Source organism: Myotis yumanensis, unplaced genomic scaffold, assembly GCF_028538775.1.
Source record: "Myotis yumanensis isolate MYYU_CA2020_CCGP unplaced genomic scaffold, mMyoYum1.0.hap1 SCAF_7, whole genome shotgun sequence".
Classification (NCBI taxonomy): Eukaryota; Metazoa; Chordata; class Mammalia; order Chiroptera; family Vespertilionidae; genus Myotis; species Myotis yumanensis.
In genome coordinates, this window is record NW_027223758.1 from 38,068,707 (window position 1) to 38,083,689 (window position 14,983).

General features: G+C 45.5%; 1 protein-coding gene across 1 annotated transcript; it reads right to left on the reverse strand.

Annotated features, from left to right (window-relative positions):
- Nucleotides 1–9,585: 9,585 nt before the first annotated feature.
- GHRH (growth hormone releasing hormone) lies at nucleotides 9,586–11,658 on the reverse strand. Its single transcript, XM_070419501.1, has 3 exons — nucleotides 11,579–11,658; nucleotides 11,154–11,258; nucleotides 9,586–9,727 (listed from the first exon to the last, which is right to left on the reverse strand). Exons 1-3 carry the CDS (start codon nucleotides 11,656–11,658, stop codon nucleotides 9,586–9,588), a joined length of 327 nt encoding a protein of 108 aa, XP_070275602.1.
- Between the last annotated feature and the right edge of the window lie 3,325 nt (nucleotides 11,659–14,983).

Genomic DNA, 14,983 nt, shown 5'->3' on the forward strand with positions numbered 1-14,983 from the left:
GGACAGCCTTATGGGGAAGAGGAACTGGGCCTGATGATAGAAGTGCAGTGGCTGGAAGAAAGGAAGTCAGGCAACGGCTTCCTAGAGGCAGGGCTGGCAAGGCTAAGGAGCACCAAGGCTGGGTCAGGCTGGCCTGCAGACCCAGAGGGAACTGGAGAATCAGGCAACAGCAGACATTTGTGCCGTGCCAGGCTTGGTGCTGTGCCCAGAACTACAGCAATGAGCAAGACATACATTCCCTGCCCTTGGTCCACTTAGAACCAGGGTACGGGGAAAGGGAGCAAAATGATTACAAACATGAGAAGGGCTTTAAAGGAAGCAGTTTTTAAAATATATATATATATATATATATATATATATATATATATATATATATATATATATTGATTTCAGAGAGGAAGGGAGAGGGAGAGACAGAAACATCAGTGATAAGAGAGATTCATCGATTGGCTGCCTCCTGCACGCCCCCCCACTGGGAATCCAGCCTGCAACCCTGGGCATGTGCCCTTGAGTGGAATCAAACCTGGTGTGGCAACCCCGGTCATGTGCCCTTGACTGGGATCAAACCTGGGACCCTTTGGTCCACAGGCCGACGCTCTATCCACTGAGCCAAACCAGCTAGGGCTAATGGAAGCAGTTTTATCTAGAGGGGTTGGGAAAGCTAAACTGACCTGAAGGACAAGAAGGAACCTTTGCAGAGCTGGGGCAGAGGACTCCAGGCAGAGAATTAACAAATGCAAAGGCTCTGAGGCAAGATCTTGGCATATTTGAGCTGAAAGTAGGCCAGTGCAATTAGGGTGCAGTTAGCAAGGAGTATCCCCAGAAGACTGAACAAATACTGCCTTTTTTTTTTTTTTTTAAAGAATTTCTATGAGTTTATTTGAGCCAAACATGACAATTGCTGGGAAGCAAAATCTCAAAGGATTAAGAAAATGCTCCCTGCTTTTTTTTTTTTTAAAATCTTAACCCGAGAATATGCTTTTACTGATTTTAGAGAGGAAGGAAGAGAGAGAGGGAAAGAAACGTCCATGTGAGAGAAACATCCATCTATTGCCTCCTGTATGCACCCCAACGGGGGACCCAACCCGAAACCTGGGTATGTGCCCTGACTGGGAATGGAACCAGCGGCCCTTCGGTGCACAGGATGATGCTCCAACCATCTGAGCCACACTGGCCAGGGTCAAATACGGCTTTTAAGGGCCATGGTGAAGGGAATAGATTGTATTTTAGGACCAATGACAAATTCTAGGGAACTAGAATTTTATGCTGGGATATGGCAGAGGCAGAAACTCAACTCATGCACTCTCTCTGGCTTCCCACCTGGTGAAGCTTCTTGAAGGGCTCTTAGCGCCAGCTCTGGAGCAAGGCTGCACAGAGAATCTGGGAAGGCCGGAGCTGACAGTAGGCTAATTCCTATAGCTAATGAAATCCACAGGATTTGTCGCTCAAATTACCACTGATAAAGATACTTTGCTTGACCAACCTTTAGTCAGGCTTCCAAATCTACTCCGAGGCCCATCTGTGCACTTCCTTGTAAAATCTAGTTTTAGGGAGAAGCCTGCTGAGTCCATTTAACCAGAAACCCCCACACTCAGTGTCTGATCACCTTGATATCTGATTGGTTCCTCTCCTCCACCACTTCCCAAGTGATAACTGATATCCTCACCTGCCTTCGGGAATCCTGTTAGGTCGGTTTAGCCAGAATCCCACTGACCCCTGGCATTTCCTCTTAAAGTTTCCACCCACTGATCCGCACCCTCCTCCTTGGCTATAAGTTCTCGCTTGCCTAGGCAGTATTTGGGATTGAGTCAAGTTCTGTACTGAGGTCTCTTTTTCCCTGTTGCAATAGTCCTGAGTAAAATCTGTTTTAACCACATTTTTACTGCTGTGCATCTCTGGTTTTTCTTTGACACCACAGTAGTGCTGGGCCTTCTCTAAGGAGCATTAAGCACAGCAGTTTAGAGTCCAACTGACCCACTCTGAATTCCTGTCCTTAGACATCTTTTTTTTGTTTGTTTTTTTAACCTTTCTGGGCCTGTGTCCCATCAGTAAAAGCTGGAATAATACCTCTGAGGGCTTTCTAAGGATTAATTGAGCTCACACCCAAAGCACATACCACAGTGCCTGGCACTTAGCATGGACTCTGTTTGCTCTGATTAGTGTAGGTATTATTGTTATTTCCTGTGTGCTTTTAGCCGGAGCCCAGGAAACAGTTTATAACAGGTCCATGTACGTTTGCTTGTTCTTTATTTCACTTGATTGTCCAGCTCACATTTCCTGAGGGGCTGGGAGTCTTGAAACAACAAAGAGCACCACCCTAGAATCAGGAATCAGGAATCAGTTCCTGGCTTTGCTCCTCTCACCTCCATGTGAGGCCTGCACCCTGCTCTGCCTTTCTCCGAGGGCTGTGGTAGGGAGCAAATGAAATAATGCATGGGAAACCTCTCTGTGAACTTCAGTACAACCATAAGGGATTATCATTGAGAGCGACGAGTCCCTCATTGATTAGGGCATTTCTTTAGGGGGAAAAATAGCTTTTGGTCTTAAGTAGGATCCCCATGGGACAGGAAGCTCCCAGCACCTCTGTGGAGAGGGGTTAAGTCTTTTAAGACTCCATTAGTGTCGTTGTTAATGGTGATAAAGCACCGGAATTGTTGCCATCATGGTTTCTGCCTTTATAATTGCATTCACCTCGAAAACCACAAGTAGCAGCGGGTCCCAAATGGTCACAATTTCATTTGAAAAACTAATTGAAGTTGAGAGAGCCCTCAGTGTTTGCTTCTGTGGTGACAGGAGGAGGAAAGAGATGAGCAGGTGGGGCTGGGGGACGGAGTGGGCTGGGGGCTGGCCTGAGTGCGTCCCCTATTCAGCAGTCCCCTCCTTTGTTCCTTGGCAGTTTCTCAGCTGTCTGCCGCTCTTGATTGAAGTGAGCTGCCCGCCCTCAATGGCCAGCCTTTTTTTTTCTTGAGGGGGCTTTTGTTTCTCCATTGTTCATATTGTCTCCTCTGCTACAGTGGCCCCTTGCCGAGGCTTTTCCACGATTCACATCCTTTCTTGGAAGGTGAACTGGGCTTCCAGGGAGAGCAGGTGACCTAAACCCTGTGAAGCAGCGGTTGCCAACCGGTGGTCCGTGGACCACTGGTGGTCCGTGAGGTCCGAAAGGTTGGCGACCGCTGCTGTGAAGAACCAAGGCTTTCTATTCTGGTGCTGGCAAGGAAGTTCACAGGACTGTGTCCCCAGCTGGAAAATGATGGGGGTGGCATTGCTCATCTCTGAGTCCCCACCAACTAAAACCTGTGATTCTTCTACTTTTAATCAAACTTACATCCCATCATCCAGACTTTTCACATTTTTATAAAAATATTTCATATACTTATAGTAAAATGTACAAATCTTAAGTGTGCAGCTCAATGAATTTTTACTTCTAACGACACTGATATAACATATTGATCCCCCTAGAAAGTTCACAGATTCTAATAAGAGGCAGGGTAGGACACCGTTATAACATATTGATCCACCTAGAAAGTTCATATTTTAATAAGAGGCAGGGTAGGGTTGGTGATGTGTGGAAATATCTGGCCCAAGTGAAATGGTTCATAAATAGAAAAAGTTGAGTAATGATATTAGTGTAGGTAGCTAGATATTAATAAAAGAAGGGAACAATGGGAATCAAACATTATTAAACCTAATAATCTGGAAAGCTGAATCCAATATTGGGCCGGTTTCACTAGAGAGCTATAGCTTCACACAGTCCCCAGGGCAGTTCCCTGCAGATTACTGGGGGGAAAGATAGAACTTTAATAAAGGGAAAATTCCTCTGTTGGGCGCATGCCCAGTAGAAACCAAAATGGCACAGGGGAGATGCTTCTATGAGGCATGCACAGTAAAAGCCAAGATGGCAACCACAGAGGCCTGCCTGTGTAGCCTGGGAAAAGGATTGGATTGGATAAGGGACAAAGACCCCCGCCTCCCGCCAGGGAAGATTTAGGAAATGTATTGGTTAGGGAGAGAACCCAGTGAAGCCCCCAAATGATTGGGAAGTTGATTGGTTAGTTTGAAAGCCCACCTGGTCCTCCCCAAGCCGGGGATAATATAACCCAAGTTTAACAAAGTGCTCCCTCACCTGTAACATGTGCTTGCCCAGTTGGCTTGTGCGTTTTCTCTCCATAGCAGCCATGTGACCCTAGCAGCCACCTGAGGCCCATGACAGACAGTGTGAGCCTGGGTACAGCAGCACCAGCCAAAGGGCAGCAGGAAACAGACTATGCTAGCTGGATGGGGACAGACAAAGACTGGAATGGACTAAGCTTTAACATGGACCAAACCAATGGCGCAAAATGTCTGGACACGTTCTATTTCTCGGCCTGATAAAGACAAGGTTGGAGTTTTTCCATGATGGGATGGATGGAGATGAGACACTGGGAACCTGGGGTAGCCTTCTATTTCCACCCAAATAAATCTTACCACCAGACCTCATCCTCCCACGCTTTTCTTGAGACTCTGTGAAAGAACACCATTTCCACCAGCAAAACAATCACTGACATAAGTACCTCTGGTCAGTGACTTCAGTTCTCATCTTCCTTTTATAGCAAAAATAAAAGAATTATCTCTACTGGTGCTGTCCAATAGAAATGTAATGCAAAGCATGTGGGTGATTGTTAAAATTTTCTAGTAACAACAATAAAAAACTAAAAAAGGAACATATGAAAAATTTAAAATGTTATTTAACCTAACATATCCAAAATATTATTTTAACATGTAACAATATAAAACAAAATTTGAGCTATGTTTTTCATGTTGTCTTTGGAATCCAGTGTCTATTTTATACTTAATGCTTGTCTCAGTTCATTCTAGCCACACTTCAAGTGTTCAGTAGCCACCTGTGACTAGTAGCTGCCATATTGGACAGCTAGGTCTATACTCGCCAGCTCTGATTCCTCCCCTACCATTTGCTCTTGAACCCCCTCATGTCAGACTTTTGCCTCCACCATTCCACCCAGTTTGTTCTTGCCAAGGTCATCAGTGTCTTCCATGATCACTTCCATGGTCAGTTCTCAACTGACCTGACCCATCAGCAGCACTTTGTACAGCAGATCACTCTCTTCCTCTTGAAACACTTTTTTTTCAGTTGACTTCTGAAATTTCTCTCTTGTAGTTTTCCCAGTAGCTCACTGCCTGCTCCTTCTCAGTCTTCTTTGCTAGTTCTTCATCTTTTTTCCAAAGTTTAAATGTGGGGGTGCCCCAGGTTCAATTCTTGGACCTCTTCTCTATTCTTTCCATACTTTTTCCTTCATGATCTAAATCACTTTCCTGATTTTAAAAACCATCTAAATGTGACAGCTGCCAAACCAAACTGGCTGCCCAGACCTCTCGCCTAACTCCAGTCTCCAGACTCAGGATATCCAGGTGCCTACTCAACATCCTTACTTAGACTTCCACATGTCTAACCCATCTCTGAATTCCTCTCCCATCCACTAAGCTCTTAAATGGCAACTCCATACTTCAGTTGCTCAAGCCAAAAACTTTGGAGTCATTCTTGACTCATCTCCAATCCCCATACTCTATCCATCAACAAATGAGTTCTACCCTAAAAATGTATTCAGAGCCCTGACCAGTTTGGTTCAGTGGCTAGAGCGTCGGCCTGTGGACTGAAGAGTCCCAGGTTCGATTTGGGTCAAGGGCATGTACCTTGATTGCCGGCATATTCCCAGTAGGGGGTGTGCAGGAGGCAGCTGGTCGATGTTTCTCTCTCATGGATGGTTCTAACTCTCTATCCCTCTCCCTTCCTCTCTGTAAAAAGTCAATAAAGTATATTTAAAAAAAATGTATTCAGAGCCCTGGCCTGTGTGGCTCAGTTGGTAGAGGGTAATCCCATGCATCCAGAGGTGATTGGTTGATTCCTGGTCAGGGCACATTCCCGGGTTTCCAACTTGATCCCCAGTACGGGCTGTGCATGAGGCAGTGGATCAATGTTTCTCTCTTCCTGTCCCTTTCTCCCTCTCTAAAATCAATAAAAACATATATTTTAAAAAATGTACTCAGAATTTGACCTCATCTCAGAGTGACTTTAAATGCAGGTCCAATCATGTCATTCTTCTGCTTAAACTCTGTGATGACTCCAGTCTCACCAAGGGTGAGATCCGAAGTCCTTACCATGGCCTCGCAGGGTCCTCATGAGCTGGCCTCCTGCTCCATCTGGGCCTCCTTGCCTTCCTCGAACACCTTCTTTCTGTTCTAGCCACTCTAACCTCCTTATTCTTCCTCCTTCCCTGCTCTTGCCTCAGGGCCTTTGTGTTGGATTTTCACTCTGTATGGAATGTTCTTGACCCAGATATTCACAAGGCCAACACCCTGCTTCCTTCAGGCCTTTACTCAAGTGTTACCTTATCAATGAGGCCTCCCCTGACCACTACACAGCACATGTGTACATTATAGATAAAATAATGACCTCTGGCATGCCCATCCCCTTAAATATTTATCCTTTGTAATTGCTACTTTTGGACATATTCTATATTTACTTGTTTTTGTTATTCTTTCCCTAATTTGAATATAAACTCTTTGAGGTCAGGGCCTTTGTCTGTTTGTTTGGAACTATATTCCCAGTGCCTAAAACAATGCCTGGCACATAGTAGGTACTCTATAAATATATGTTGAACGAATATATGATACTGCTTATAGATGAACAAGTCATCAAATGAATGAAGGATGAGTTTGGCCCAGAGTAGAAGAATATGGTCAAGAGGCTGGCTCTGGGCTGTACTGCCTTGGTTTAAATCCCAGCTCTCTCCTTGTTGGCTGTGACCGTAGCAATCCAGTTAATCTTTCTGTACCAGGGTTCCTTGTCTGTAAAATGAGAAGGGTGTCAATGCCTCCGTTTGGGCTGTGTGAGGAGCATATGCGATTCTAGGCATGAAGCTGCCCAGGTGGTACTGCGCAGTCTGGTAAATGTTAGCTATTTTTTATTATTACCATGTAATACTACTTTGGGAAACATAACTATGTAAAACACATACAAATTAGGTGGAAGATTAAAGAAAATTAAACTGCAGACCAGGATGGGGGAATTTTATTGTATTTATAAAAGGAAAAGTAGGTCAAAAATTAAATAGGATGAACTGGATGCAGTTGTGTTTTGGCTCCAGGCAGCATAAAACACAGGCAGAATCTTCATCCTTGGGAATTCCTGTTGCAGAAAGAAAGAACAAGCTCAATCATGGGGACTGAAGAAAGGGCAGGTTAGGGCATGGACAGTTGAAACCAGGGGGATGGATGTTCCAGTGTTAAGACTGTCTGGGTCCCAAAAGGACCTCATTCTTGAGAAGAGAACCCTTGTGCACTGTTGGTAGGATAGTAAATTGGTGCAGTCACTATGTAAAATAGTATGGAGGGTCCTCAAAAAATTAAAAATAGAGCTACCCCATGACTCAGCAATACCCCTTCTGGGTCTTTACCTGAAGAAATCCAAAACATGAATTCAAAAAGATATACACACCCCTATGTTCATTGAGCATTATTTACAAAAGCCAAGATATGGAAGCAACCCAAGTGCCCATCAGTAGGTCATTGGATAAATAAGAGGTGGTACATGTATACAATGGAATATTACTCAACCATAAAAAAGAATAAAATCTTGCCATTTGCAACAACATAGATGGTTCTAGAAGATATTATACTAAGTAAAATAAGTCAGACAGACAAAAATAAATGCCCATGAAATAAATTTTAAAAAGAACCTCATTGTTAGCCCCAGTTCTGCTGATCTTCTTCCACTGAGATCCCAGGCTGATCACTTGCCTTGAAGTCACTGCAGGGTTAGCTTAGGTATTCCTTCTGCCACACACATTCACCCTACCCCTTATGTCTCATACCATTTATCACAAATTAAATAATCCACTGTACAAGTACTTGTTTAAGTTTTGTCTGTCTCACTAAATTATGAATTCCATGAGAGCAGGGACCACTGCTGTCCTTTTCCCTGCTATTCCCTCAGCTCAGAGACTGGCACATAAAAGTCATTGGATGTTTTTTTTTTTAATTCTTTATTAGTTAAGGTATTACAAATGTGTCCTTATCCCCCCCCCCATTAACCCCCACGCATTGGATGTTTTTAAGAGCCAGGAGGACAGACAAATCTGAACCTCAGTTCCTTACAGGGCTGTTAGGTGGACATGAAGGGTGGTGGGTGCAAAAGTGTGCCATCTGCCAAATCATTTGACTCTGCACTATCAAGGTGGAAGAACTTATTCTTATTTTATGTTTTCCCAGGCCCACCAGTGATACCCTGGTATTTGCAGCTGTTGAGCTGGAGGGGGAACAATGGCCATAGCAGCCTCCAGGCCCCTCCTGCTGCTCTGTGAATTTGAGCTCTGTGAAGCCTCTGGCTTTTAACCTGCAGGAACAAAGCCTGCATTCTTAGGACTCGGCCCTCCATGGGGCCACTCCACCCTACTGGGCCTTGTGGGAGCCATAAAGCAGGTGAATGATGACCTAATCCCAGCATGAGAGGCACAAGGTAGGCATTATTCTTAGAGGCATTAGGGACCTTAGAGGTGGTCGGTGTTAAGCCCCTCCTTTCATGGAGGAAGAAACAAGGCAGCCAGCTTGCTGTGTACAGTGAGTTGGCTGCAGAACCAGACCTGGGGCTCAGATGTGCATCCTGCTTCCCATCCTGGTTCTCACCCCTCCTGCAGCTGCCCATCAGCCTGCTGCTGCTTGTATCTCCACAGGACTGAGGTTGGTGAGATCTCTGAGCTCTTGGTGTCTAATTAGGTTGGAAGGAAGGTAAGAGGGCACATGGAGAAACTGGATTTGCTTACTAGGTCCAGAAGTGCCTGGCAAAGTCATACTGGGACACATTTGTGCTCACAGTTGAAAATCAGCCTAAAAAATATAGCAGAGTTTCTCCCAACAGTCGTGTCATTCTTGGGAAACTGTCCACTAAAATGGGCTTCTTGTGAAGAAACTAAAGAGAAGCAGCAGGTCTCAGTTGGGCCTGCCCGTCCCTGACTTGGAGCCAGCTGCTGCCCCTTCTTTGCCTCTGTTTTCCTCCTCTGTAAAATGGGAAAGCTCGTTCCTCATCTTCCCTGACTCCCAGTGGGAATGTGAGGGTCAGTGAGATGGTGTGTCATTCCCCTCTCTCCCCTGCTTGAGTGCTGCACACACTAGTCTACCTGAGGGTGTTGAGAAGGGTTGTCTTCCTTTGACGTTATAGTTTTGTGAGCTTGGCAAGGAACCCAGAGCACACCTCTCAGATCACACCCAACAGACCCGCCCCGGACACTTGTTAAAATTCAGGTTCTTGGGTCCTATCCCAGAACGATTGAGTGAGTTATGTTTTTGGACACAGACGCTGAGCCCAGCCTCTTGCTACACATGGAGACATGGCAGTGGATAAGATCCAGTCGCCATCACACATTTTCTCCCCTTCCTCCAGTTCCTGATGTGTGTCAGGAGAGCTTGGCAGAGCCCCATGCTTTTGGAGAGGAGGAGGTTCTTTCCTCTTCCTGCTGAAGGAAGCCTCAGAGCTCCCTAGATATCACATACACACATGTGCATGCACACCCATACACGTACACATGCATACACTTACACATGCATGTATTCCCACCTGAGCTTCTGCGACAGGGTTGCCGGGATGCTTTCCAATGCCATCTGCTTTTGGTCTTCCCACATGCCGTCCACCTGACGCCGAAGCAACACCTTTGCTCCTTGCTCCTCGTTTCTCTCTCTGTTCCATTAGAAAAAGAGAAACAGCTGAGGTTGCTCTTTGGGTAGGATGTGGAGAGGCCTGGGAAGGGCCAGGGCAAAGTGAGCAGAGCAGGGTGTGTCCCTTTTCTGACATCTGGTATCTAATCCAACTGAATTAGATTCAGCAACATTTAGGAAAGCAGTATATATGTAGTGAAGAGTAGAGGCTCCAAAATAGACATTTGCAAAATATCTCCCCACAGATTACTTATTAATTACAAAAGGGAAAATATTAACTTTTCCCCCAGCAGACACCATGTTAACCAAGTGATCAAAGTTATCACCAATAATGGGACAAATCGACCTCATGTGTCTCCTGAGACAATGCACTGAGAAGGACACTTCACTTCTGTTGCTTACTCTGACTCTACTAATCGTGAGGAAGCATCAGGCAAGTCCAATATGAGAGACATTCTATAAACTACTGGACTTTACTAAACAAATTCGTCAGGACTAAAAGACAGGAACTGTTCCTGATGAAAAAAACTAAAGAGACATGACAACTAAATACAACCCATGATCCTGAATCAGGAAAAGAAATACCTGTTATAAAGGACATTTTGGGATAACTGCTGACATTTTAATAGGGACCCTAAGTGATAATTATACTGTGATTATGTAAGAGAATGTCCTTTTATTAGCTATTGGGAGACACCCATAGTAGTATTTAAGGATAAAGGGTTATGATGACTGCAATTTACTCTCAACTAGTTCTGCACTAATAATAAGAAGAAGAATAAGAATAATAAATGTGCACATGTGTTTGTATGTATAGGTCTATATCTAGCTATAGCTATAGACGAGTAAGCAAATATGATAAAAATGTTAGAAATTATTGAATATAGGGAAGTATATGTGGAAGTCCTTTGTGCCATTGATGCAACTTCTCTGTAAGTTTGAAATTTTTTCAAAATGAAAACTGAAAAATGGACGGGCTGTGGAGTTTGGCTGCTTGGACCCCAGATCTGCCACTCTTTGGTGTGTGTCCTTTAGGAGCTATAAATGGCTCCAGACGATGGGGTAAGAGTCCTGCTTTATAGAGTTGTTAGAGCAAATAGGAAATGAGAAATAATGGCTAATACTACCAAGGGCTTACTGTGCCCAGCACTGTGCCAAGTGCATGTAAATATCCCAACGCACAGCCTTTGGTTCTGGCACAGAGTAACGATCTACTGGTAACTACCATCAGTGTTGTTACTATTGGAGCCCAGCATAGGGAGAAGCACATAACAAGTGTTCAACAGTCATTTAATAGCTAGAGGTAAGCTGAGATTTGACACTGGGGTCCTTCTGCTACGGCAAGTCCAGAAATGACAGATGCTTTGCAGAGGAAGAAACCAAAGTTGGTCCCTCCAAACTCTGATGCACTTGCAGTGTGGAAAGAAATTCCTAGAACTTCTGCTTACGCCTGCTGCCTGCTCATGATGTCCTGGAGCTTCTTGCGGGCAGACAGCTGGCCCAGCACCTTCCGATAGCTGTTGTTGTAGATGGCATCTGCATACCGTGGCATCCTATGTGGGAGGAGTCAAAGGTCAAAGGGTGGTCTGGTGGGCCCAGGTTAGGGGACAGAGGTGGCTGCATTCATTAGGTCTCTCTTAGGTCCTTGTATTGCCCTTTTCCCTGTTCATCCCCAGAGAGAGTTGGAACCTGAGCTAGCCAACCTCTTTGGAGCTCAGAGTCTGTCCCCCTCCCAGAGATGGCAGGGGGCGCTGCCTGAGGAGATGGCTGAGGCCAGCTGATGGCTGGATTCTGCATCCTCTAAGCACCCCTTCTCCAGCAGGGATGGTTTTGGGGTGGCGGAAATCCAGGCCCTGTTGGCAGGACTGCTTACCTGAGGGTCGGGGAGTGTGAGGAGCAGTGGCAGCCACCACTGAGAGTTAGGACCATGAGGAAGAACACCCAGAGCGGCATCCTTCACCCTTGTGGTGGCACCTGGAAAGCGATAGGAGGGGAGGTCAGATGTAGCCATAGTCACAGGGATGCCCTTTGCTGGCTGGGCCCAACCCTAGACTTGGCTTCGTGCAAGCCTTGGTCTTTGTCCTTTGGAATAGTAGGGTAGGAAGAAGAACCCAGACTCTGGAAGTCAGACAGACCTGGGTTCAAGTTATGCCTCTGCCAGTCACAAGTTCTGACCTCATTTTCTCCATCTGTTGTTGTAATGTACCCCGCGAATCACACAAGGATGCCTCAAGAAGTCAAATTAAGGAGCCACATTTATTTCAAAGCCGGTGGCTATGAGGGGGCAAATGCTCTCTAAATCTTGTAGTGCCTGAGTGAGAGCAATAGCCAGCTTATAAAGGCAAAAACCACATCCTGCAGACATTGGAATGTGGAATTATCTTGCAAAAGCAGTTTTACAGAAGCAAAATTGAGCAAAGTTAATAATCTCTAAAGGTTATCTATAGTTTCAGTTCCTAGAGCCAATGAGTTAAGGAAAGCAATTTTGTGGTTCTGGTCCTCAGACACAGGAGAATAACCTTTGTGATGTGGGCTGGCAACATAATGGGGAGATTTATGTGAGTTTCCGGGTCTCAATCTGGAAACTGAGGTAACTACCCTATTGTTTAAGCAAGCAGGTGTGTACAGAAGCCAGAATAGCAGGGTTAAAATTCAAACAGCAGTTTTTACCTGAGATGAATGTTACTATGCTTCATTGCTTCATTCTCCACTGGTTTTACGTACATGTCAAATCATGGACTCATCTTCATTAGTTAGGGGATTGTAATGCCCCCTAACCACAAGTAGTTTGACTGAATTAATTTTTCTAACTGCCTGCTTGGCACATTTAGTTTTCTATTTACTCATCCTATTTCTTTCAAGGGCATTCTCTGTTCTGTTCTTGCTCTCCTGTCCCCTAGCACATCTAGCCCTACTTGGCCCTGGACTTTCTCATTTGTTAGCAAAAATGTTCCTACAGTTACCAAGATCCCTAGTGCCACAGCCCCCATCAGTACTGTCCTCACTGAAGCCCAGTTCCCTTCCTGCAGGCGTCCAGCCTCCTCCTGGCCTGCGTGGAGCCCAGGCTAGGGATCTCATGGGTGAGGCCATTGGCTGCTAAGATCCAGGCCGTTTCCTGGTGTAGGAGCTGGGAGTGGTGTAGCCAGGTCTGAATGCCGTCAACCTTAACAGCTGTGGGCATAGTCAGGATAACAGTGTATAGTCCCTTCCAAGTTGGGGTTAGTCCTTGGGTCATGAACTTCTTTACTCACACCGAGTCTCCAGACTGGCAGGGATGTATAGGGCCCAAGGTTGGCACTGGCAAGGCGTCTCACACAAGCTTATGGGTGGCTCTCTGGGTGTAGTGCAGAGCCTGTAAGGACTTGAGCAAGGAATGGTTATGAATTTCAGCTTTTAATTCCTCCCTAACCTTGGGTAGGTTAGAGGAAGGTCTACCAAATATGATTTCAAAAGGGGAGAACCCCTCCTGGTAGGGGGTACACATGGCCCATAAGAGAGCGAAGGGCAGGAGGTTGGTCCAGTTTTCACTGGTTTCTAGGATAAATTTAGTTAAAGTCCTTTTTAGAGTCCTGTTCATACCTGTCATGAACTTTGTGGCTGGTATGCACAATGGAGTTTCCAATTTATGCATAAGACTTGAGCTATACTTTGAGATACCTTGGCAGGGTACATTATCTGATCCTATGACTGCTGGTAGCCCGAATCTAGGTATAATCTCCTGGAGTAATTTCTTGACTACGATAGAGGCAGTTTCTGTCTTAGTGGGGTATGCTTCAACCCAACCCAAGAAGGTGTCTATAAAAACTAGCAGGTACTTATACTCTGCCACCGGTGGCTTGAGCTCTGTGAAATCTACCTCCCAATGCTCTCCTGGGGAGTTTCCCCAGGCCAGAATTCCCAGGGGGACCCCCCTACCTTGCTTAGCATTTAACTGTGCACAGACAGTACATCTAGTGATTATGCTTTTAATTATCTTATCTAAGCTTGGTATGTAGTACCTCCCTCGCAAAAGTTCAGAAGTCTTGGTGATGCCTAGGTGGGTAGCCTGGTGTAACTGAGCAACTATTATCCAACCTAGAGCCTCTGGGACCAACAGTCTGTCATCTGGTAGAGTCCACCAACCATGTGGTCCTCTGGTAGCTCGTTTCTGTTCTGCCAATTCCTCCTCTTGTTTGGTGTAAGAGGGGGTTTGTGGTAGGTCTGGGTCCGGCAGGGTTAGTAAGACTTGTGAAGACCCCACTGGTTTTGGGGCAGCTTCCTTGGCAGCTTGGTCTGCAGCCCGATTTCCTCAGGCTTCAATTGTTCCCCCTTTCTGATGACCTTCACAGTGCACTATTGCAACTGCTCTGGGAAGCCCAATGGCCTCTAATAAGGCTAAGCCTTATTTTTAATGTCCTTTCCAGCTGAAGTTAGTAACCCTCTTTCCTGGTAGATGGCACTATGTCCCCATCGGAGGGCCTGGATCAAGGCCAAAAGTTTAGGTTTTGGTGCTGAAGTCCCCCTGTTTCAAATAGTGCGGTCCAGAGTGACTACCACCGCCCCCTGCATACTGGATTCCATCCTGAACATAGCTGCTCCCATCTGTGAACAGTACCTCATCTGGTGATGATAGCGGAGCATCCTTTAAGTCTGGCAGAGCCGTTTGTACTGCGACCTGCTCAGGGAAGATTGGCCTCCCTCGGTGTCAGAACCAGTGCCCCCTAATGGCTGGATCTCGCTGGGGCCTCCAAATGTTGGAGTGTACCCGACGAATCACACAAGGATGCCTCAAGAAGTCGAATTAAGGAGCCACATTTATTTCAAAGCCGGCGGCTATGAGGGGGCAAATGCTCTCTAAATCTTGTAGCGCCTGAGTGAGAGCAATAGCCAGCTTATAAAGGCAAAAACCACATCCTGCTAGACATTGAAATGTGGAATTATCTTGCAAAAGCAGTTTTACAGAAGCAAAATTGAGCAAAGTTAATAATCTCTAAAGGTTATCTATAGTTTCAGTTCCTAGAGCCACTGAGTTAAGGAAAGCAATTTTGTGGTTCTGGTCCTCAGACACAGGAGAATAACCTTTGTGATGTGGGCTGGCAACATAATGGGGTGATTTATGTGAGTTTCCGGGTCTCAATCTGGAAACTAAGGTAACTACCCTATTGTTTAAGCAAGCAGGTGTGTACAGAAGCCAGAATAGCAGGGTTAAAATTCAAACAGCAGTTTTTACCTGAGATGAATATTACTATGCTTCATTGCGTCACTGTAAAATGGGCATGATAAAGCTATCCTGCTGACC